Source organism: Hyperolius riggenbachi, chromosome 1, assembly GCF_040937935.1.
Source record: "Hyperolius riggenbachi isolate aHypRig1 chromosome 1, aHypRig1.pri, whole genome shotgun sequence".
In the NCBI taxonomy this organism is placed as follows: Eukaryota; Metazoa; Chordata; class Amphibia; order Anura; family Hyperoliidae; genus Hyperolius; species Hyperolius riggenbachi.
In genome coordinates, this window is record NC_090646.1 from 392,735,485 (window position 1) to 392,758,247 (window position 22,763).

Here is a 22,763-nt window from a genome sequence, read left to right on the forward strand (position 1 = left end):
TTTGATTCACAGAACGAGACTCAACATGTCGACAGATCCCTTTTTGAACATAGGATCCGTTTAGACCTGTGCCTATATATCTGTTCTGTACTGTGTCCATTGCAGTGACAGAACTCTAAGTCCCGACCTGCATATTTTTTCCAGACATCAGATGGAAGTTGGACAAGAAGTAATAATAGTGGTGCTAAGTATATGGTCGATGCAACAGACAACGGAGACACTCTGAACAAAAAGTTCATGCCGTGGACAGTGAAAGTGCATCTACAAATCCATCATAGTGTGGACTGACGCTAAGAAACCCCAAAGAGATACTGAAGATTTATTAAGCTTTATCTCCAGACACATACATAGGACAATTTTGCTGTGAACTGGCTGAAATCCAATAGCCTCTTATTTTTAGAAATTGTTTTCATCATACCTAAAATTTGGGTGAAACCCAAATTCCTACTTTTTATTGTAGCAAGTCAGAGTGCTGCAGAGTGCCTGGAGGAAACCCTAGTAGGACATCAACACACCATGTAGATAGTGTCCTGTCTCAGATTTGAACCTGGGACTAACATTGCAAGGTGGGAGTGCTACCTACTAAGCCACCATGGCACCCAACTACAGTATGTGGCTATCCTAGTCCTGTAAGCTCCTTGCTGGCTGAAGAGTGGGAGTTGCTCTCCCAGCACATTATATTTCACCATTTTCTAAAAAAAGTTGAACACTTTTCCCCCTCACACTTGGCTGGTAATCGGTGTTCATAAAGACTGGGTGGTGTCCCCTCCTGGCTCCTCCCTAACAACCTCATGTTTACTGGATGCATTTGTCATAAATGTGGCCTTGGGGGTGTTGTATACGTGTGTGACTTGTAGCATGGCTCATGCCACAGGCAACAAGAGGTAGAAGGATGAATCACCGGCACGTAACTTTTTACACACATTAATTTTTGTAGGAAAAATGTGCAGTAGATCTTTCACTTTAGGTGGAGTTTCACTTTAAAAGAGCAGATCCGTGTATAGTGTTGAAGGCATTTACCTTCAGAGTCAGGAAACAGGCATATGCTATAGATATAGTTGGTGTGACTATAGTAAACTTGTATGCATTCCCCAGTAATCAACCATCTCCTCACACTGGCATCGTTCGAGCAAGAGAGAAATTCAGTATCACTCAAAGTTGCCAAACCTCGTACACAGTCTTCATGTCCTGGAACAAGTTAAGAAAACAGTATTCAGAATACTGAACTCGCATATCAAGCTGTACCTTATTACAACTCACATGATTAGTTCTTATAGACAAACACACCACACAAAAAAATAACATTCTTAAAAAATTGAACCTGCGATGGTCCACACTGCATTATTTATACAGGTAGTCCCCGGGTTACGAACGACCCGCCGATACGAATGTCCGCCGAGATGATGTCACGCAGCCCGGGAACTACCACTTGTGCCCCCTTTCCTAATGCAGAGTATGCGCAGCAGAAGCGATTACAAGTCATACCTATTCCATGGCAGTTTCGGGCCAATCGGCGGCGTCCTCTCTCCCTTCATTCCTCCTTCCTCCTAGCGGCTTCACTAGTAGCGTCGCGTAATGACGCAATCAGAAGGACCCGCGGGGTCTCCTTTTGATTGCGTCATTACGCAACGCTACTAGTGAAGCCGCTGAGAGGAAGGAAAAATGAAGGGAGAGAGGATGCCGCTGATTGGCCCGGAGCCGCCATGGAATAGGTGAGACTTGTAATCGCTTCTGGTGCACATACTCTGCATTAGGAAAGGGGGCAAGGGGGCAGGATGACAGAGGAGGGACACTGGAAGCACAGGGGACAGAGAAAGCCCAGCTTTCCGACTTAAGGACGGATTCAGGTTAAGAACCAGCCTACAGTCCCTATCTCGTTCGTTAACCGGGGACTACCTGTACTTACTTGGGACTTCCTCCAGCCTCAGCAGCCAGGGAGGACAGCGAGGGAGCCAACTGACCACATGGGGCTGGAGGAAGCCCAAGGGAAGTATAAATAATGCAGTGTGTATCGCCCGGCTCCCTGGCCTCGTCCTCCTGTCCCGATGGCTGTCTGTGCTGCGCACATGCGCAGCGGAAGAAAAAGAACAGACCCAAGGGCAGAAGTGTCAGCAGGGTCAGTTAGGTTTTATTAGGTAGGATTATGGAAGAGGTTATCATTTCATTACTAGCTACAGCCCTAGTACCATGCTTGGCCACTACCATCCAGATATAACCATGTGACTTCCTAAATAATAAAAGTTGGCATTTATAAAGGTGGCCATAGACATGATAATTTTAGGGCCAATAACAGCTGTCCTGGCCAATCAACTGCTAAGCAAATGGTCATTCATATTGTCCAATGAACAATTATTCTCATTGTAATATCACCCTCCAATTCCTGATCTTTTTGCCTCAGCTTACCATTAACCTCCCTGGCGGTCTATTAGAAACCGCCAGGGGGCAGCTCAGCACTATTTAAACATTTTTTTTTTTTAAATCATGTAGGGAGCCTAGGGCTCGCTACATGATAGCCGCTGTACAGCGACATCCCCCCGCCCGCTTCGATCGCCTCCGGCGATCTTTGATCAGGAAATCCCGTTCTTTCCTGAAGGGCTTCCCCCGTCGCCATGGCGACGGGGCGGGATGACGTCACCGACGTCGTGACGTCTAAGGGAGTCCCGATCCACCCCTCAGCGCTGCTTGGCACTGACTCGGGCTTACCGCCAGGAAGGTTAAGCCCTCAGACACTGAGGGAATTTTGAAGGGAGCCAGCACTATAGGCAAGGTAACCTTTTGAATTGGTTGGCGAGTCTGCATACAATTTTGATTGTATGTTAGGAGTATACAATTTTGATTGTATGTACAATCGATACAATCTGTGATCACGTCCAGAGATAAGGTAAACTGCCACCACTTTGCATTAGCATGCAAAGACACAATTCTAACTCTTGCTATTCACGTAGGAAAAAGGGTTATTGCACTGCCTAGCTAGACATAACAATATATAGATTAATAAAAACAGTTATGGGAACTCTCTCTCCAAAAGGCAGGATTCTTAAAGGGGACCTGAACTGAGTAAAATTATTTAAAACACGACTTAGCTACAAATGAATATTACATACTAACCTCACCATCAGTTCCTCTCAGAAGTTCACCATTTTCTTCTTACAGTGATCCCTTTCAGTTCGGACAATATTTTGTCAGAACTGAAATATACCGGTTGCTTTCAGTTATAAATCAGTTGCTGTCTGTTACAACTGAATGTGCAAGGTAATGTCCATGTTTCCCTATGGCTCAAGTGGGTGATATTACAGTTTAACAGTGTGCTGACCCGGAAGCTGTTATGGGGTAGCAGCCATTTTCAAAATGGAGGACGGAGAATTCCATTAATCGCAGTGGACAAAAACAGGACACAGGAGAGGAGAAAGAGACAGGTGAGCAGACTACACGGGAGGTAAGTATGATGTGTGTATGGTTATTTTGACTTTTTATTTTCAGTTCAGGTTCTCTTTAATAGAGGATATTAAGTGCTTAGGCAAACAATTTCAATGGTTAATTTATACAGTAGAAGTAACTGGATAAAGTCTGAGCAGTCTATGGAATTCCCGTGTCCATTAGGAGTTATAAGTCTGAGAAAGGCCTTTGTTAATAGTCCAAAAAGTGGGACAGGGTCTAATTGGCCAGCAGATGGATCCAGGATTGAGCTAGCATGTAAGGAAGCTCAGAGTGTGTGTTCAGACTTTTAAACACCCTCACTCCTGGGGTGGAGTTTGTAATAAGAGATGGGCAGTCTGCCATCTGACCCAGTTCTGCCACTCAGAGGAAGAAAGACACTGTATATGCAGTATCTGGAAATGCAGTATCTTCATGAGAATACATCAAAAAAATGATGAGGATAACAATTATGGATTCCCCCAAACACTGATGAGTTATTTCTCATATCTCAGAAATTATTAACTCAGCATTAGAACATCCCACGGTTCTGATTTCTGTCTCGAAACATTCATTTGCCTGTGATTACCACTCTCTGAGTAGCAATGCTCTGGCATAGACAGAAATAAGAAAATATGACCAAAGACTACCGTATATCAAATCCATATCTGGGGTGACATAAGGTTCCATCCCCCTCTCCACTCGTTTCTGTTTTTCTGGGGGGGCGAGGGGGGGGGGGGGTTATGCTGTCAGACCAATGATTTATGGTTTTGGTCTGGACCCCACCTTATCAGTTTCTCTGTGATACTGTTATCTGAGAATGCGCTTGCCTGGTGGAAAGGATTTTTATCAGAAGAATAAACACATCTTTGTTGACCAGGTCTGTCCCTCTAGTAAACAGCAATTTCCTAATGCCCCAAACACAGGCTCAACAGCGTTTTTTTATGCAGCACAGTTATCACACAACTTTTGTTGTGAAACAAGTTGAACAACCAAAAAAAAGTTGCTTGCCATTGTTCATACAACTGATAAGACGTCAATCTAAAGCTACGTCTACACGTAGCAATCCAGCGGCGATTTGGCTTATCAATCGAGCCGCTTATGCGGCTCGACTGATAAGATTCGTCAGGACGGATCTCCCCACCGCCGATTCCCTACTCGTTCCCCACGATCGAATCCGCCGCACGCGCGGGCGAGCAGGGACGCGGCGGGCACGCGTGGGGATGCGGAAGAGGCGAGGATCGCTCCGTGTAGATGCTTAACAGTTGGATTGAGGTCTTATCAGTTTTGTGAATAATAGCAAACAACTTTTTTTTGGTTGTTCAATTTGTTTCACATCAAAAGTTGTCTGATAATTTTGCTGCATAAAAGACCACTGTTGAGCGTGTGTATGGAGCTTAAAGGGATCTAAGCAGCTCCTGGCTTCAAATAGCTGAAAGGCTGCCATGTTTAAGAAGTTCAACTCCCTGCTACTTACCCACTGCCATTACCCAGGCTAGGTGTGAAATTCTTCAAGTGTGCCTAATGTTAAAAATGATGCTCGGTTCACTTTAAGGAATACCAGGTAGTTTCAAAATGCCCAAACTAACTCAATTTAAGCAATGGCGTGCTTGCAAATAGCTAATCCATCACACTCATCTAAACAGCTAATGTGCTGCAGATCAGGAGAGTTTTGCATTTCCAAAGCAGCATGTTGGTAATGAAAGGAGGAAACTCCATTATTTCCTGCATCGGTGTACAGTGCAGTGATATCGTATTACTTTACCTAACATTCTCACAATAACAATCCCTCTACCTAACACTAACCTACCCCCTGCCGTTATCTTCCCTGCAATTTCTGCTGCTAAAGTCTCCCTCCGCCAATATCTGACGTGCCCTTCACCACTATTTGGTCACTAGCAGCGGAGCCCAAATTATACACTGGGGGCTGCTGTATCTGCCGCTAACATTGCAGTCTATGCAGCTCCCAAATTACATTACCGTGTAATCCTATAATATCGGAGCATACCATGAAATATCTAAAAGGGCCCATACGCTGGTCGATTTCAGCCATAGATCGATCAATCGATTTTATAGAATCGATCGATTGATCAGAAATCGATTCTTTTAAATCAGCCAATCGCTCAATTTGTGATCAATTTCAATCAATTTTATCTATCTGACAGGATGGAAAATCTAGGTCGATCTGCTGCTGGCAGCAGATCGATGGCCCATAGAGTTGCATTGGATCTAATGGTGCAATAATGCATTTACATAGATTTTCAATAGATTTCATTCTGAAATCTATTGGAAATCTGTTCCTATTGTGTGGCACACATCAGATTCAACTTGACAGGCAGCTGACAGAAATCTATCTGATGGTCGAATCTGCTGCAAATCTATAAGTGTGTGGCCACCTTTAATATACCATTCCCATGTGTGGGAATGGATATCCGAGGCCCCCCTTATTATAAAGGGAGCTTTCTACCATTAATTTCCCAGCGCAGTATGGAGTGCTCTTGAATCCTACCAAGGGTCCCTGAAGGCATATTTGACCAGTTGGTCAAATCCATGGAACTGGGATAAAGGTGACCACACATTTATAGATTTGCAGCAGATTCAACCATCAGATAGATTTGTCAGATGCCTGTCAGGTTGAATCTGATAGGAATCTATCTGATGTGTGCCACACACTAGGAAAAGGATTTCCAATAGATTTCAGAATGAAATCTATTTGAAATCTATCTAAATGCATTATTGGACCATTAGATCCAATGCAACTCTATGGGCCATCAATCTGCTGACAGCAGCTGATCAACCTAGATCTCCCATCCTGTCAGATAGATCAAATCCATCGAAATGGGCCACACATTGATCGATCTACATATTCTATAGAATCAATCGATCGATCGATCAATCAATGGCTGAAATCGACCAGTGTATGGGGCCCTTAAGTGTGGTATAGAATACAATTCTATATAATTAAGATCCTTTGCAGCATGCCCATAACCCAACACGACGTCATTGACTATGTCTGAATATTGGAAGAGAAGCAGTCTCCCATGGTGAAAATTATATCCAACTTCACTATGATCTGCATGTTCTGAAACCAGACTATAAGGTTTTGGTCTTAGATTCCCTATTGCCTTATATATACAGATTACATGCAGTTTTCTCCCCAGGCCCTTTTAGCTGGGTACTCTGCCCGGCTAGTTTTGGTGAGCACCCGGCTGTCATTGGCTCACCACCTCCTATTCTGTAAGTAAAGTTGCACACAGAAGCACCAGAACAGCATTCTCTCATGTCGCCCCATCTGGCTGCTTTTTCATGCCACTCGGCTGGGAAAAAATTCTGGGGAAAACATTTAGTTATATGAAATATGTTTTATGCACACGTTTTTGCAATTTTTGTTACATGAAGTCTCACTTGAAATCAACTACAAAATGTTTTATAATTGCATTATTATTAACAGAGGCCGGATATTTGCAGCTGAACTGTTCATTTGTACATACCTACAAAGGTCCGCTCACATCGCCCTGCTTTCCACAATTTGATAGACTTGTCAGCCGATCCAGTCAGCATCAAACCTTGTTCAGGTAAAATCTTCACAGCCCATACAGCAGCTGTATGGCCCTGTAACATGGAGAACCAGAAAAACATACTTGATAATTCTTTTCACACTGAAAACACAAACCCGCAAATACCCCTTTTAAAAGTATCTCATTAACTTTATGGCTTCAGTCTGACGTAAACAAGAACAGGAACCGTATCCTAATGGCAACAACTATAGTGAAAGTAATAATAAAACTGCTACTAATATTTACAAACATTTATCACCAAAACAAAAACAGGATGTCCGATTTCCTGGAGGAGGCAAGTAAGGGCCTATTTTCAGTATGCCCGAATCTGCAGCGGTTCCCTGCATGCGAGCTGCACAGGGAAACACTGCCTATCTATGTCATAGCCTACAGTCCACATCCTACACTATTGGTACTGGACCATGTAGCAGCCTTACTAATGTCTTCCAGAGAAGCTAATGCTCTTTCTTCCCAGGAGGAAGAGAAACTCTAAGAAGTGTAGAAGGGTATTTTTGCTGCCACGTAGAAGCCTCTGCTACAGTTTGCCTAACTCACCTAGAATTGGTTGATTTGCAAGTTCACTAAAACGTTCCATATAGAAAGACAAATAAGGCTGAGGCCCCTACCGCACTCCAATGATAACCTATGGGGAAAAACACATTACCTGCGTCGTGGTGTGCTGGAAGTCCTCAATCTGATGCATTTCCAAAGCTACGTTACCGCGTGTAAATGTAAACACATGCACGGAAGCATATTGTTTGCAATACACTTCTGCGCACATCAGTGTTGCCAACGCATCCCTTTAATTACTGACACATCTAAGTTATACAGGTTCTGGGGCTTCTTACACATAATCAGTGCTTTAACTGCATCTACCTAGCCACGAAACCTGTATAATTCATATGTGTCAGTAATTAAAGTGATAAGTTGGCAACACTGGCGCACATGATCGCTTGGCTGACAGGAAGTGAGCATCACTTCCTGCTTGGCCGAATGCCAGATGGGGAATACTGCATAGTAATGCGGTATTCCAAAAAAAACCTGTTTCTGGCGGTGCGGCTGATGCACCCCACCGACAATGCGCAGCGTGAAACCAGCCTGAAGGAATTCTTTCTGGAAGGCATAACCCCCAAGTATCTGATAAAACATCTAACTTTTCTAATTTTAGTTCTGTACATTAACACAATCAATTTTAAATGAAACATCTCAGATGCAGTCGAAGTGCAGACTTTTGACTTTAAAGTGACACTGAAGCAAAAAAAATAAAAATAAATAAATTTAATTTATTATATAATGAATTGTATGTGCAGTACAGATAATTAATAGATTTTAGTAGCAAAGAAAAGAGTCATTTTTATTTTCAGTTATACAGCTTTATTATTTTTCTTTTAACACTGCATCATTCTCTAATATTTGCAGTTTACAAACCACTGTATTTTAACCACGTAATGACAACTGGATGTATATATACGTCCAATGTAGTTGTGGAGAGTGCACCACCAGTTTGTTACTAAATGAGGCACATGTGGTATAATTTTAACCTTGACGAGTTGTAGAATACACTTAGGTGCGTCTTAATGTTTGGACCCACTTCACAAAAAAAAAAATAGGAAGGGACAAACTCAATCCAACACAAAAAAGTAATTTTCAAAATTATGATCAAATTTGGGAAAGTTTTAGTGAGACATATGTGGTAACATTTTAACCGCGATAAGTAGTAGAATAGAGTTTAGAGAGTTTGAGAGCCTTTTCACACTGGGGCGGTGTGGTATTTTTACCACACCCCACCGATGGGCAATGAAAATCTATGGAGACTTTCATACCGCCACGGTACTGCGCCATGCAACTGACATTTTCATTGCATTCCCGGCGCCAGGACAAAACTACGTGATGCACCACATCGCTGCCACCAGTTTGCAGTGTGAAACCGGCCTTAGGGTTGAGGCCCATGTCTTGTGTATTCCTTTTAGTCACAATCTGAATCAAAAGCAATACAATTTTCGCATATTCTATACCAAAATAAAAGACTTATAAAATGAAAACAAAGTGACAGAATATAAAAGAAAAAACACATTGTTACCTTAGTAACTTGGCCTTTTAAATATGTATGCCATAAGGGTATACTACTATTATTTTTGCAAATAAGGTCTTGTAATCATCGGCAGTTTACAATGAGAAAGCAAAAAACAAAAACAAAACAAAAAAAAAAAAAATACACCTTTATTTCTAAATACAATATTGTCTCCATACATTGTACTAGGAAAATAATGTTGTAATAACCAGCATGGATAAGCAAAAAAAATTTGTGGGTTTAACTTATAGTTAGCATTGTTTATTGTAAAGCGATAATGGATGTAAATAGATAACTAGTGTTTTTTCTATTTTTTTTCCCTTTAAAATGCATAGAAAAAGTAATTGCTAAACAAAATTATCACACACTAAAAGCCTACTTTGTCCTGGAAATAACACAATATATAGATAATTTAAGTGTGATAAGTAGTAATAAAGTTATGGGCGAATGAATAGGAGCAAAGCTGATATGTGAAAATTCCTCTTGTCCTGAAATGGGTATAAACCTCTGGGGCTCAAGAGGTTAAACTATAAAACCTAGCAGAGCTAATCACCCTTTGAACTTTCCTGCATTAAAACCATCGAATGAACTTTAAAGGGAACCTTAAGGCTACTTGCACACCAAGACGTTGCGTTAGGTGCTACGTTAAGGTCGCATAACGTGCACCTAACGCAAGGCCTGGTGCTCTTCGATGTGAACGTCAGAGTGAGCCGCGTTGTGCTGCTCACTCTGGCGTCCGTGATGCCGTGATGCGTACTCTTGGACGCATGCGGCATCACGTGGTCCCGCCGGCCAATCGCCGCACAGAGCGGCTGCACCAGGAAGTAAACACTGCACGTCACAACGTGCAGTGAATATTAATTAGCCATGTGCCTGGCCGCTCACCGCTCCTCCCCAACTTGACTGAGCATGTGCAAACAGTCTAACGCGGCTTAAGCCGCTGTAACGCCGTAGCATGCTGCACTTTCGGCAGAACGTGCAGCGTTACATGTAACGCAACGTGGGCTGTGTGAACAGCCCACTTGTGTTACATTGCTGTGCATTGGGGGAGCACTAACGTGCGCCTGTAACAACTTAGTGTGTAAGCAGCCTAAAGGGAACCAGAGACGCCAGGAAAAAGATTTTATACATACCTGGGGCTTCCTCCAGCCCCATACGCACAGATCGCTCCCACGCCGCCGTCCTCCGCTTCCTGTATCAGCCAGTTCCGGGTCCCGTAGTTTCCGTCAGTCGGCATCAGCACGTGGCCAATTGTCTGTATCATCGGGGCTCCCAGCATATCATTACGCATGCGGCTGCATACTGCGCAGCCGCATGCGTAAGGGTATGCTTGGAGCCCCTGTGATGCGGATAATTGGTCGCGTCCGCCGGAAGTGACGGGACCCGGTACCGGCTGATCCAGTAAGCGGAGGATAGCGGCGTGGGAGCGATCCAGGCGTATGGGGCTGAAAGAAGCCCCAGGTATGTATAAAATCTTTATTTCATTTTCTAAGACCGGCATCTCTGGTTCCCTTTAACTCTAATAAAAAAAATAAAAAAAAATTAGTTTCACTTACCTGGGGCATCTACCAGCCCCCTGCAGCCATCCTGTGCCCTTGTAGTCACTCACAGCTCCTTCAGTCCCCCGCCGCCAGCTAGTTTTGTTTTTGACAACGGGCCACCATGCCTACCTTTGCACACATTCCCGCTGGTGCAGGTAGCTATCGCGGACATTATCCACTTTACCCCCGCCCGTACGAATTTCTCCGTCCCTTTTTCCATCCTTTAACCCCCAGGGACGGAGAAATCGTACTTTCCGCGCTCCCGCCGCTGCCCGCGCTCCAGCTGGTAAACACGCCGCCCGCCGCTAGTAAACACGCCGCCGCCCGCTCGCCCGGAGATCAATGAACGGGAAAATCCATTCCCGTTCGTTGATCTAAGCCCCGCAATGATCCGCTGCTCTCCGATGAGCAGCGCGATCATTGTGAAAAATAAACACTTACCCAGCCTCCAAGTACTTCCTCCAAGCTTCCGGAAGGACGCTTGGAGGTCGCATTAAAACAAAAAGTTACTGTGGCCATCTTGTGGCCAAATAGTAAAACTACACCCTAAACATTTTTCACATACAAATAAATTACTTTTACACAAAAAATTAACTCATTACCTCCCACACTCCCAATTTAAAAATGTACAATAAAAAAAAAAAATACATAAATAGTTACCTTAGGGACTGAACTTTTTAAATATTTATGTCAGGAGGGTACAACACTGTTACTTTATAAACTATGGGCTTGTAAGTAGGGATGGACGCAAAACTGAAAAAAATGCACCTTTATTTCCAAATAAAATATTGGCGCCAAACATTGTGATAGGGACATAATTTAAACGGTTTTATAACCGGGACAAAAGGGCAAATACATTTCATGGGTTTTAATTACAGTAGCATGCATTATTTAAAAACTATAATGGCTGAAAACTGAAAAATAATTAATTTTTTTCCCACATTTTTCCTATTTTCCCATTAAAACACATTTAGAATAAAATAATTCTTGGCATAATGTCCCACCTAAAGAAAGCCTAATTGGTGGTGGAAAAAACAAGATATAGATCGTTTAATTGTGATAAGTAATGATAAAATTATAGACGAATGAATGGAAGGAGCGCTGAAAGGTGAAAATTGCTCTGGTGGTCAGGGGGTAAAACCCCTCAGTGGTGAAGTGGTTAACACGTACATTACAGGTGTAACGTTTAAATGTTTACGCATTGCACCTGTAACGCGTAAAAATGTATGTGCTAATGTCTGCGATAGCTTCCTGCACCAGCGGAAATGTGTGCAAAGGTAGGCATGGCGGCCCGCTGTCTGAGTTGGCAAAAACAAAACTAGTTGGCGGCGGGGGACCGAAGGAGCTGTGAGTGACTGCAAGGGCACAAGATGGCTGCAGGGAGCTGGTAGATGCCCCAGGTAAGTGAATCTATTTTTTTTTTAAAGAGTTAAGGTTCCCTTTAAGCACTTAAGGAATTTGTGCACTAATTAGTGCAAATAGGACATTTAATAAGCATCAATTCTACCAAAATAATCACACATGCCACGGGAGTGTGAGCGCTTTAACCACTTAAGGACTGCAGTCATAAAACCCCTTAAGGACCAGAGCCTTTTTTTCCATTCAGACCACTGCAGCTTTCACGGTTTATTGCTCAGTCATACAACCTACCACCTAAATGAATTCTACCTCCTTTTCTTGTCACTAATACAGCTTTCTTTCGGTGCTATTTGATTGCTGCTGCGAGTTTTAGTTTTTATTATATTCATCAAAAAAGACATGAATTTTGTCAAAAAAATGACTTTTTTAACTTTCTGTGCTGACATTTTTCAAATAAAGTAAAATTTCCTATACATTTGAGCGCGAAAGTTATTCTGCTACATGTCTTTGATAAAAAAAAACCCATTCAGTGTATATTTATTGGATTGGGTAAAAGTTATAGCGTTTACAAACTATGGTGCCAAAAGTGAATTTTCCCATTTTCAAGCATCTCTGACTTTTCTGCGCACCTGTCAGGTTTCATGAGGGGCTAAAATTCCAGGATAGTACAAATCCCCCCCAAATGACCCCATTTTGGAAAGAAGACATCCCAAAGTATTCAGTGAGAGGCATGGTGAGTTCATAGAAGATTTTATTTTTTGTCACAAGTTAGCGGAAAATGACACTTTGTAACAAAAAAAAACAAAAAAAAAAAGTTTCCATTTCTTCTAACTTGCGACAAAAAAAAATGAAATCTGCCACGGACTCACTATGCTACTCTCTGAATACCTTGAAGTGTCTACTTTCCAAAATGGGGTCATTTGTGGGGTGTGTTCACTGTCCTGGCATTTTGGGGGGTGCCTAATTGTAAGCACCCCTGTAAAGCCTAAAGATGCTCATTGGACTTTGGGCCCCTTAGCGCAGTTAGGCTGCAAAAAAGTGCCACACATGTGGTATTGCCGTACTCAGGAGAAGTAGTATAATGTGTTTTGGGGTGTATTTTTACACATACCCATGCTGGGTGGGAGAAAGATCTCCGTAAATGACAATTGTTTTCTTTTTTTAACACACAATTGTCAATTTATAGAGATATTTCTCCCACTCAGCATGGGTATGTGGAAAAATACACCCCAAAACACATTATACTATTTCTCCTGAGTACGGCGATACCACATGTGTGGCACTTTTTAGCACCCTAACTGCGCTAAGGGGCCCAAAGTCCAATGAGTACCTTTAGGATTTCACAGGTCATTTTGAGAAATTTCGTTTCAAGACTGCTCCTCACGGTTTAGGGCCCCTAAAATGCCAGGACAGTATAGGAATCCCACAAATTACCCCATTTTAGAAAGAAGACACCCCAAGGTATTCCATTAGGAGGATGGTGAGTTCATAGAAGATTTTTTTTTTTTGTCACAAGTTAGCGGAAATTGATTTTAATTGTTTTTTTTCACAAAGTGTCATTTTCTGCTAACTTGTGACAAAAATAAAATCTTCTATGAACTCACCATACTCCTAACGGAATACCTTGGGGTGTCTTCTTTCTAAAATGGGGTCATTTGTGGGGTTCCTATACTGCCCTGGCATTTTAGGGGCCCTAAACCGTGAGGAGTAGTCTTGAAACCAAATGTCGCAAAATGACCTGTGAAATCCTAAAGGTACTCATTGGACTTTGGGCCCCTTAGCGCACTTGGGGTGCAAGAAAGTGCCACACATGTGGTACCGCCGTACTCAGGAGAAGTAGTATAATGTGTTTTGGGGTGTATTTTTACACATACAGATGCTAGGTGGGAGAAATATCTCTGTAAATGACAATTATTTGATTTTTTTTACACACAATTGTCCATTTACAGAGAGATTTCTCCCACCCAGCATGGGTATGTATAAAAATACACCTCAAAACACATTATACTACTTCTTCTGAGTACGGCGATACCACATGTGACACTTTTTTGCAACCTAGGTGCGCTAAGGGGCCTAACGTCCTATTCACAGGTCATTTTGAGGCATTTGGATTCTAGACTACTCCTCACGGTTTAGGGCCCCTAAAATGCCAGGGCAGTATAGGAACCCCACAAGTGACCCCATTTTAGAATGAAGACACCCCAAGGTATTCCGTTAGGGGTATGGTGAGTTCATAGAAGATTTTTTTTTTGTCACAAGTTAGTGGAAAATGACACTTTGTGAAAAAAAAAAACAATACATATCAATTTCCGCTAACTTGTGACAAAAAATAAAATCTTCTATGAACTCACCATACTCCTAACGGAATACCTTGGGGTGTCTTCTTTCTAGAATGGGGTCATTTGTGGGGTTCCAATACTGCCCTGGCATTTTAGGGGCCCTAAACCGTGAGTAGTCGTCTTGAACCCAAATGTCTCAAAATGACCTGTGAAATCCTAAAGGTACTCATTGGACTTTGGGCCGCTTAGCACAGTTAGGCTGCAAAAAAGTGTCACACATGTGGTATCGCCGTACTCAGAAGAAGTAGTATAATGTGTTTTGTGGTGTATTTTTACATATAACCATGCTGGGTGGGAGAAATATCTCTGTAAATGACACATGTTTGATTTTTTTTACACACAATTGTCCATTTACAGAGAGATTTCTCCCACCCAGCATGGGTATGTGTAAAAATACACCACAAAACACATTATACTACTTCTCCTGAGTATGGCGATACCACATGTGTGACACTTTTTTGCAGCCTAGGTGCGCTAAGGGGCCCAACGTCCTATTCACAGGTCATTTTGAGGCATTTGTTTTCTAGACTACTCCCCACGGTTTAGGGCCCCTAAAATGCCAGGGCAGTATAGGAACCCCACAAGTGACCCCATTTTAGAAAGACGACACCCCAAGGTATTCCGTTAGGGGTATGGTGAGTTCATAGAAGATTTTATTTTTTGTCACAAGTTAGTGAAAAATGACACTTTGTGAAAAAAACAATAAAAATCCAATTTCCGCTAACTTTTGACAAAAAATAAAATCTTCTATGAACTCATCATACACCTAACAGAATACCTTGGGGTGTCTTCTTTCTAAAATGGGGTCACTTGTGGGGTTCCTATACTGCCCTGGCATTTTACGGGCCCAAAACTGTGAGTAGTCTGGAAACCAAATTTCTCAAAATGACTGTTCAGGGGTATAAGCATCTGCAAATTTTGATGACAGGTGGTCTATGAGAGGGCAAATTTTGTGGAAACGGTCATAAGCAGGGTGGCCTCTTAGATGACAGGATGTATTGGGCCTGATCTGATGGATAGGAGTGCTAGGGGGGTGACAGGAGGTGATTGATGGGTGTCTCAGGGGGCGGTTAGAGGGGAGAATAGATGCAATCAATGCACTGGGGAGGTGATCGGAAGGGGGTCTGAGGGGGATCTGAGGGTTTGGCCGAGTGATCAGGAGCCCACACGGGGCAAATTAGGGCCTGATCTGATGGGTAGGTGTGCTAGGGGGTGACAGGAGGTGATTTAAGGGTGTCTCAAGGTGTGATTAGAGGGGGGAAATAGATGCAAGCAATGCACTAGCGAGGTGATCAGGGCTGGGGTCTGAGGGCGTTCTGAGGTGTGGGCGGGTGATTGGGTGCCTGCAAGGGGCAGATTAGGGTCTAATCTGATGGGTAACAGTGACAGGTGGTGATAGGGGGTGATTGATGGGTAATTAGTGGGTGTTTAGAAGAGAGAATAGATGTAAACGATGGATTTGGGAGGTGATCTGATGTCGGATCTGCGGGCGATCTATTGGTGTGGGTGGGTGATCAGATTGCCCGCAAGGGGCAGGTTAGGGGCTGATTGATGGGTGGCAGTGACAGGGGGTGATTGATGGGTGGCAGTGACAGGGGGTGATTGACAGGTGATCAGTGGGTTATTACAGGGAAGAACGGATGTAAATAATGCACTGGCGAATCGATAAGGGGGGGGGTTGAGGGCAATCTGAGTGTGTGGGCGGGCGATTGGGTGCCCGCAAGGGTCTAATCTGATGGGTAACAGTGACAGGTGGTGATAGGGGGTGATTGATGGGTGATTGATGGGCAATTAGTGGGTGTTTAGAGGAGAGAATAGATGTAAACGATGGATTTGGGAGGTGATCTGATGTCGGATCTGCGGGCGATCTATTGGTGTGGGTGGGTGATCAGATTGCCCGCAAGGGGCAGGTTAGGGGCTGATTGATGGGTGGCAGTGACAGGGCGTGATTGATGGGTGGCAGTGACAGGGGGTGATTGACAGGTGATCAGTGGGTTATTACAGGGAAGAACGGATGTAAATAATGCACTGGCGAATCGATAAGGGGGGGGGGGGGGGGGTTGAGGGCAATCTAAGTGTGTGGGCGGGCGATTGGGTGCCCGCAAGGGTCTAATCTGATGGGTAACAGTGACAGGTGGTGATAGGGGGTGATTGATGGGTGATTGATGGGTAATTAGTGGGTGTTTAGAGGAGAGAATAGATGTAAACGATGGATTTGGGAGGTGATCTGATGTCGGATCTGCGGGCGATCTATTGGTGTGGGTGGGTGATCAGATTGCCCGCAAGGGGCAGGTTAGGGGCTGATTGATGGGTGGCAGTGACAGGGGGTGATTGACGGGTGATTGACAGGTGATTGACAGGTGATTGGCAGGTGATTGACAGTTGATCAGGGGGGATAGATGCATACAGTACGCAGGGGGGGGAGGGTCTGGGGGGGGGTCTGGGGAGAATCTGAGGGGTGGGGGGTGATCAGGAGGGAGCAGGGGGCAGTTTAGGGACTAAAAAAAAAAATAGCGTTGACAGATAGTGACAGGGAGTGATTGATGGGTGATTAGGGGGGTGATTGTGTGCAAATGGTGGTCTGGGGGGTGGGCAGGGGGGGGTCTGAGGGGTACTGTGGGCGATCAGGGGGCAGGGGGGGCAGATCAGTGTGTTTGGGTGCAGACTAGGGTGGCTGCAGCCTGCCCTGGTGGTCCCTCGGACACTGGGACCACCAGGGCAGGAGGCAGCCTGTATAATACACTTTGTATACATTACAAAGTGTATTATACACTTTGTAGCGGCGATCGCGGGGTTAACAACCCGCCGGCGCTTCCGATTGGCCGGCGGGTTGACGTCGCGGGTGGGCGGAGCCTATTGCCGGTGGATGCGCGCGCATCCCAGCGCGCGATCCCCGGCCAGAGAGTGCCCCAGGACCTGACGCCAATCTGCGTTACGTGGTCCTGGGGCTGCCACTTTGCCGCCGCCAATATGAAGTAGGCGGTCGGCAAGTGGTTAAAGAGACACTGAAGTGAAAAAAAAAAAATGATATAGTGAATTGGTTGTGTACTATGAATAATTACTAGAAGATTAGCAGCAAAGAAAATATTCTCATACTTTTATTTTCAGGTATATAGTGTTTTTTCTAACATTGCATCATTCTATAATATGTGCAGATTACACAACACTCAGCATTCAAAATGAGTCTTTCAGAGCAGTCTGTGAAGTAATGACCTCTCCTCTAGCAGAGAAAAAGTAAACAGTTCACTTACAGTTGAGATAATAAAAGTCAGATAACAGCCCTCTCCACGACTAACTTAGTCTGAGAGCTTAATGGCTTGTTTGCATAGAGATAACAACTGGAGTTTCTCAACTCTTCCTGTACTGGAAACAATTACACTGATGTATCTGATCTTAATGTTTTATTTCTTAGCTGTGCTAAACATACAAATCATAATATCATCATTTTTTTTTCGCTTCAGTGTCTCTTTAACCCCTCAGGGCCCGTTTCCACTAGTGCGGTGCGAATCGCTGGGATTCCACCGCTGACAAAATCGCATGCGGATGCGATTCCGCATGCGATTTTTGCCGCGATTTCGCATGCGATTTCGCATAGGCAGGCTATGAGCGATTTTAACCATGTCACTGCCTGGCTCAATGTACATTAGTTTTAGTGCGAATTCGCACGCGAAATCGCGGCAAAAAACGTATGTGCGATTTCCCCTATTAAATACATTGCCTGCGAATCGCCTGCATTCCACACGCAGGCGAATTCTGCAGGCCCTACCGTGCAGAAAAATCCTGCACAGAAAAACGCACCAAATAACTGACAAGTGGAAACAGTCTCATCCACTTGTATTGGTTATGCGAATCCGCATGCAGACAACGCATGCGGATTCGCTCTAGTGGAAACGGGCCCTTAATGGAAAGGTTTGAAGTAGTTAAAAAAAAATCATACATGGATTAGGTGTATTATAAAAGGTTGTGTTTTAGTCGGATCAGGGTGGGCAGGCACATGGGGGAGTGGGCAAGAGTGGCGGGTAATCAATATTAATGTAGCTTTGTACTAAAAAGAGCAGAGCAGAATGAGTAGTGGGAGTGGGATTTCTCCTAAAATCGGATTTAATATTAAGTGGTACATGGAGGAATCCAGGTAAATGATTGTGAGCAGTCAGTTATTGATCATTTACCTGATCATAAGGCTGTTGAATAGTGTATGATAGCCTATAGTCAACAGTTAACATTTAAAGTTTTGAATACGATGGACACCATTTTTTTTAAATAACTCTTAAAAAATTAAAAAGGCAAAATTTTAAAATATTATAGTATAGCCGTAACTTCATCCCTATTCTGACATGGTTTTTGAGAAAACTAAGGCATGCCGTCACCTGTAATGTCATCATGCACTTATCATTCAGCCACACTTTTCCAGTTGTGTCCCATGATCCACTCAACAAGGTGCCAAACTTTCCCGCAGAAAGACTGCACACTATAGAAAACATAAAAACAAAGACAAGTTAAAATACATTTTTTAAACTTATTTTTTTCCATTAGTATTTATATTCACAGCATGCAGACCACAACACCAATAAAGTATGATAGAACTTGGGTACTCTTGTGCTTGTGGGTCTGCCCACTTCATACCAAAATAGAAACATACGTCTTTCTGATCTACGATGGTGCTCGAGCATTTTTGAGTACCTGCTAGCTAAAGCTACGTACATAGAGCAATATAAAATTGTGTAAGAGTTGATCAATAGAATAGATAACGAGGGAGGATGTAGGAGAAAGTGCCATAGACTTGTAGCTGTCTATACTCGGCTGACAATGAACAATTATCTGCTGCAGTGATATGACAAAACTAGGAGAAAGTGAACAGGAAACATTCACTTCAAGCAATGCCACTGAAGTGATCAGTCATTCAAAATGCTCAAGCACCATCATAGATTGTTCATTTATCATTCCCTTAAGCCATCGTTAGTGCTTTGTGCCCCTGGCACAGGAGACCTGGGTTCGTATCTCGGCTCTTCCTGTTCAGTAAGCCTGCACCTATTCAGTGAGGAGACCTTGGGCAAGACTCCCTAACACTGCTACCGCATATAAAGCGTTACCTAGTGGCTGCAGCTCTGGCGCTTTGAGTCCGCCAGGAGAAAAGAACGATACAAATGTTCTGTGTCTGTCTGTCTGAAGTACTGTAATAAAATCTGTCTATGCTGGATTTATTATAGATATGTTTATGTGCTGTGGGTGTAAATGTGACTGCCACAGTATAAACTGATCCACTAATCTTTCAAAAATATTTCCTATTTTCCAAAACAACCTTTGAATTTTATATTTTGCATATTTAAGCATGCTATATACTTATTGAAAATGTATACTCTCTACTGAACAATATTTTGTATATGAAATATTAGTATGCTCTTTTTCTGTTATGCGAATGTTATGAAAATAAGTTATACCAGAATTTGACTCGGATCCCGAGCCTTTGATATATTGCGTAATTTGTTCTTTAAAAAGATCCAGTTTTATACATGTTGGATTGCACATCTACATGTCACATCCACAAAAGTCACATTGGAGAAAACATGTTTAAAGTGGAAAAAAAAACTGCCAAGAATATACCGATTTTGGATCAGATATAAAGTATAAGTGAATCTACAAAAGCTGTAAATAGTAAATAGCACCTATCTGCGAACTGCAATTTCCTGAAAGTACTGCCTAAATCCATCTCCTGAAAGGATTCTGACATTTCCTATGTTCTAATAAAAAACAATGATTATCCAAAGATCCCAGCTGCCCTGTCCGTCAGCACACTACTGTGATGTCTGGACTCTGCAACTACTGTTTATGGGGGAAAAAAAAAACTGATAATATACCCATGAGGAGATGTACTAGTCCATAACCTGTTGGTTAGAGGTTCAGAGCCCTCAGATTAATATTATCTGATGCAGGAGTGTCAAACTCAAATACAAAGTGGGCTGAAATTTACCTCTGGGACCAAGTCGTGGGCCATGTCTTGTGGCCCCCTTCCTCCCCTCTACAGTTCCATGGTGTCTAGTGCCCCCCCCTCCTTCTATACAGTTCCCTGGTTTCTCGTGGCCCCCCTCCCTCCCCTATACAGTTCACTGGTGTCTAGTGGCCCTCCTCCCTCTCCTATACAGTTCCCTGCTTTCCCTCTCCCCATATGATGATTTAGGGCAGGCTTTCTCAACCAGGGTTCCCTGGAACCACAGGGTTCCTTGAGTACTCTGCAGGGGTTCCTTGGCATTGTCCCCTATGGGGGGGGGGGGAAATAAAATAACGCACACTATAATAGGTGGTACTGTAACAAGAAGCACTAAATTGGGGGCTCGGGAGACAGTATAACGAGTGGCAGTGTAATAGGGGTAGTGAAATAAGCAGCCACGCATACTTTTAAAGACCATGCCTCCTGCAAGATGAATGCAGGGGTTCCTCAAGATCAAAACATTGTTTGCAGGGATTCCTTGAGATCTCACAGTTATTTGCAGAGTTCCTCCAGGGTAGAAAGGTTGAGAAAGGCTGATCTAGGGCTTACCCTCCAATATAGCTCCTCTGGTGGTTTACAGTGGGCCAAACATAATGCAAAGTGGGGAAACCACCTGAGGGCCAAATCTAATGGCCAGATTTGGCCCAAGGGCCAGAGTTTGACATGTATGATCTAACGTAAGTGACAGCTACATATGAAGAAAATAATTTATAGTCCATTTTACTCTTAGGCAAATGTACATTATATATACCGTATTAATTTTAAGTATTAATTTTCCCCATAGTGGTCCTTCACACTGTAAGCTTGCTTATTTTATAAACTCATCTCCAACAAAACCTTTTTCTCCCAACTGTTGTATAGAATGTGTGAGGATGTAATCCTCAGTCAGTTTATTCCTGCTGCTTGCTTGGTAGGAACATTCATCCAAATAATTCACTCTGCACAAAATAATTTGCATAATTTTCTCTGTTGTAGTTGAAGACTTTTACTCACTTCCTGTATGTACAGCAAGTGAAGGAAAATTCCACCCCATTATGACACTGCACAAGTAGAATCCTGAAAGCGATTGTAACATTTTCATGCTAGCCAAAGTAGAAAAAAAAAAGTAATGTCCTGGCTTACCGGTGTTCTTGTGCCCTTTTAGAACATAAAGAGGGTTCTCACTATCCAGGCTAAACACACAGATGTTATGATCATTTCCGCCAGTAGCAATCAGTCCTCGCGGGTAGGCATCGCTCGGTGGTATAAAGCATACAGTGGAGACAAAGTTGGAATGTCCCTTCATACGATGCAATTCTATGAAGTCTCTGTTGGGACTAAGAACACAAGACAAAGTGAATATCAATGCCGCACACATGGAAAAGAAAAGAGCACTGGATATCCTGTATCACACTGTGAAAATCATGAAAGGGCTAAAAGTAGACTGTACATGACACTTCAGCAGAGTTGTCCGTGTGTAGCAAAAACTCACAGAGAAGCATTCGATCAGTGCGATAAGGTGTGATAGGTTTATAAGCATGTGACTTGCTGGTTTAGACCATGTATTATGTCTAATTCCTGTGCAGACTAAAGCAGAAAATTATCAAAAACTAATCCAACCCTTTCGAAATCTATTCACTGATGACATGCTTCTCCATGACTTCGGCTAAACACACACACAGCCACTATATATACAGCAGTAATTACAATTCATTGGCACTTAAGTCACATTTTACAGGTATTCCCCGGTTAACGAATGAGATAGGGACTGTAGGTTCATTCTTAACCTGAATCTGTTCTTAAAAAGAGACACTGAAGCGAAAAATAAAATTATGATATCATTTGTATGTGTAGTACAGCTAAGAAATAAAACATTAAGATCAGATACATCAGTCTAATTGTTTCCAGTACAGGAAGAGTTGAGAAACTCCAGTTATCTGTATGCAAACAAGCCATTAAGCTCTCCGACTAAGTTAGTCGTGGAGAGGGCTGTTATCTGACTTTTATTATCTCAACTGTAAGTGAACTGTTTACTTTTTCTCTGCTAGAGGAGAGGTCATTACTTCACAGACTGCTCTGAAAGACTCATTTTGAATGCTGAGTGTTGTGTAATCTGCACATATTATAGAATGATGCAATGTTAGAAAAAACACTATATACCTGAAAATAAAAGTATGAGAATATTTTCTTTGCTGCTAATCTTCTAGTAATTATTCATAGTACACAACCAATTCACTATATCATATTTTTTGTTTCGCTTCAGTGTCTCTTTAAGTCGGAACACTGTGCCATCTCTGTCTCCTGTACCTCCTTTGTGCCCCCCTGTGTCACCTCTGCCCCTGTACCTGCTTATGTAAGTTTAAGAGTCACATTTTCTTTGAATTTTTGAAAATTGATTTTCTTAAAATCTAAAAGTTCAAAAAAAAATTGACTTGTCCCCACAGAATCCATGCTGTTTGTATCGGCGGGTCGTTCCTAAGTCGGGGACTACCAGTACTTTCAAGCCAGGTGGTGTGG

General features: G+C 43.0%; 1 protein-coding gene across 1 annotated transcript in view; it reads right to left on the reverse strand.

The window, feature by feature from the left end:
* Positions 1–22,763, reverse strand: part of PLAA (phospholipase A2 activating protein) — a 71,116-nt gene that overhangs the window by 42,708 nt on the left and 5,645 nt on the right. Inside the window, exons 2-5 of the mRNA XM_068234618.1 lie at positions 21,390–21,583; positions 18,649–18,749; positions 6,906–7,026; positions 1,021–1,188 (exon numbers count right to left, since the gene is read on the reverse strand). Coding sequence (XP_068090719.1) covers positions 1,021–1,188; positions 6,906–7,026; positions 18,649–18,749; positions 21,390–21,583 — 584 coding nt within the window. The remainder of the gene's footprint in view (positions 1–1,020; positions 1,189–6,905; positions 7,027–18,648; positions 18,750–21,389; positions 21,584–22,763) is intronic.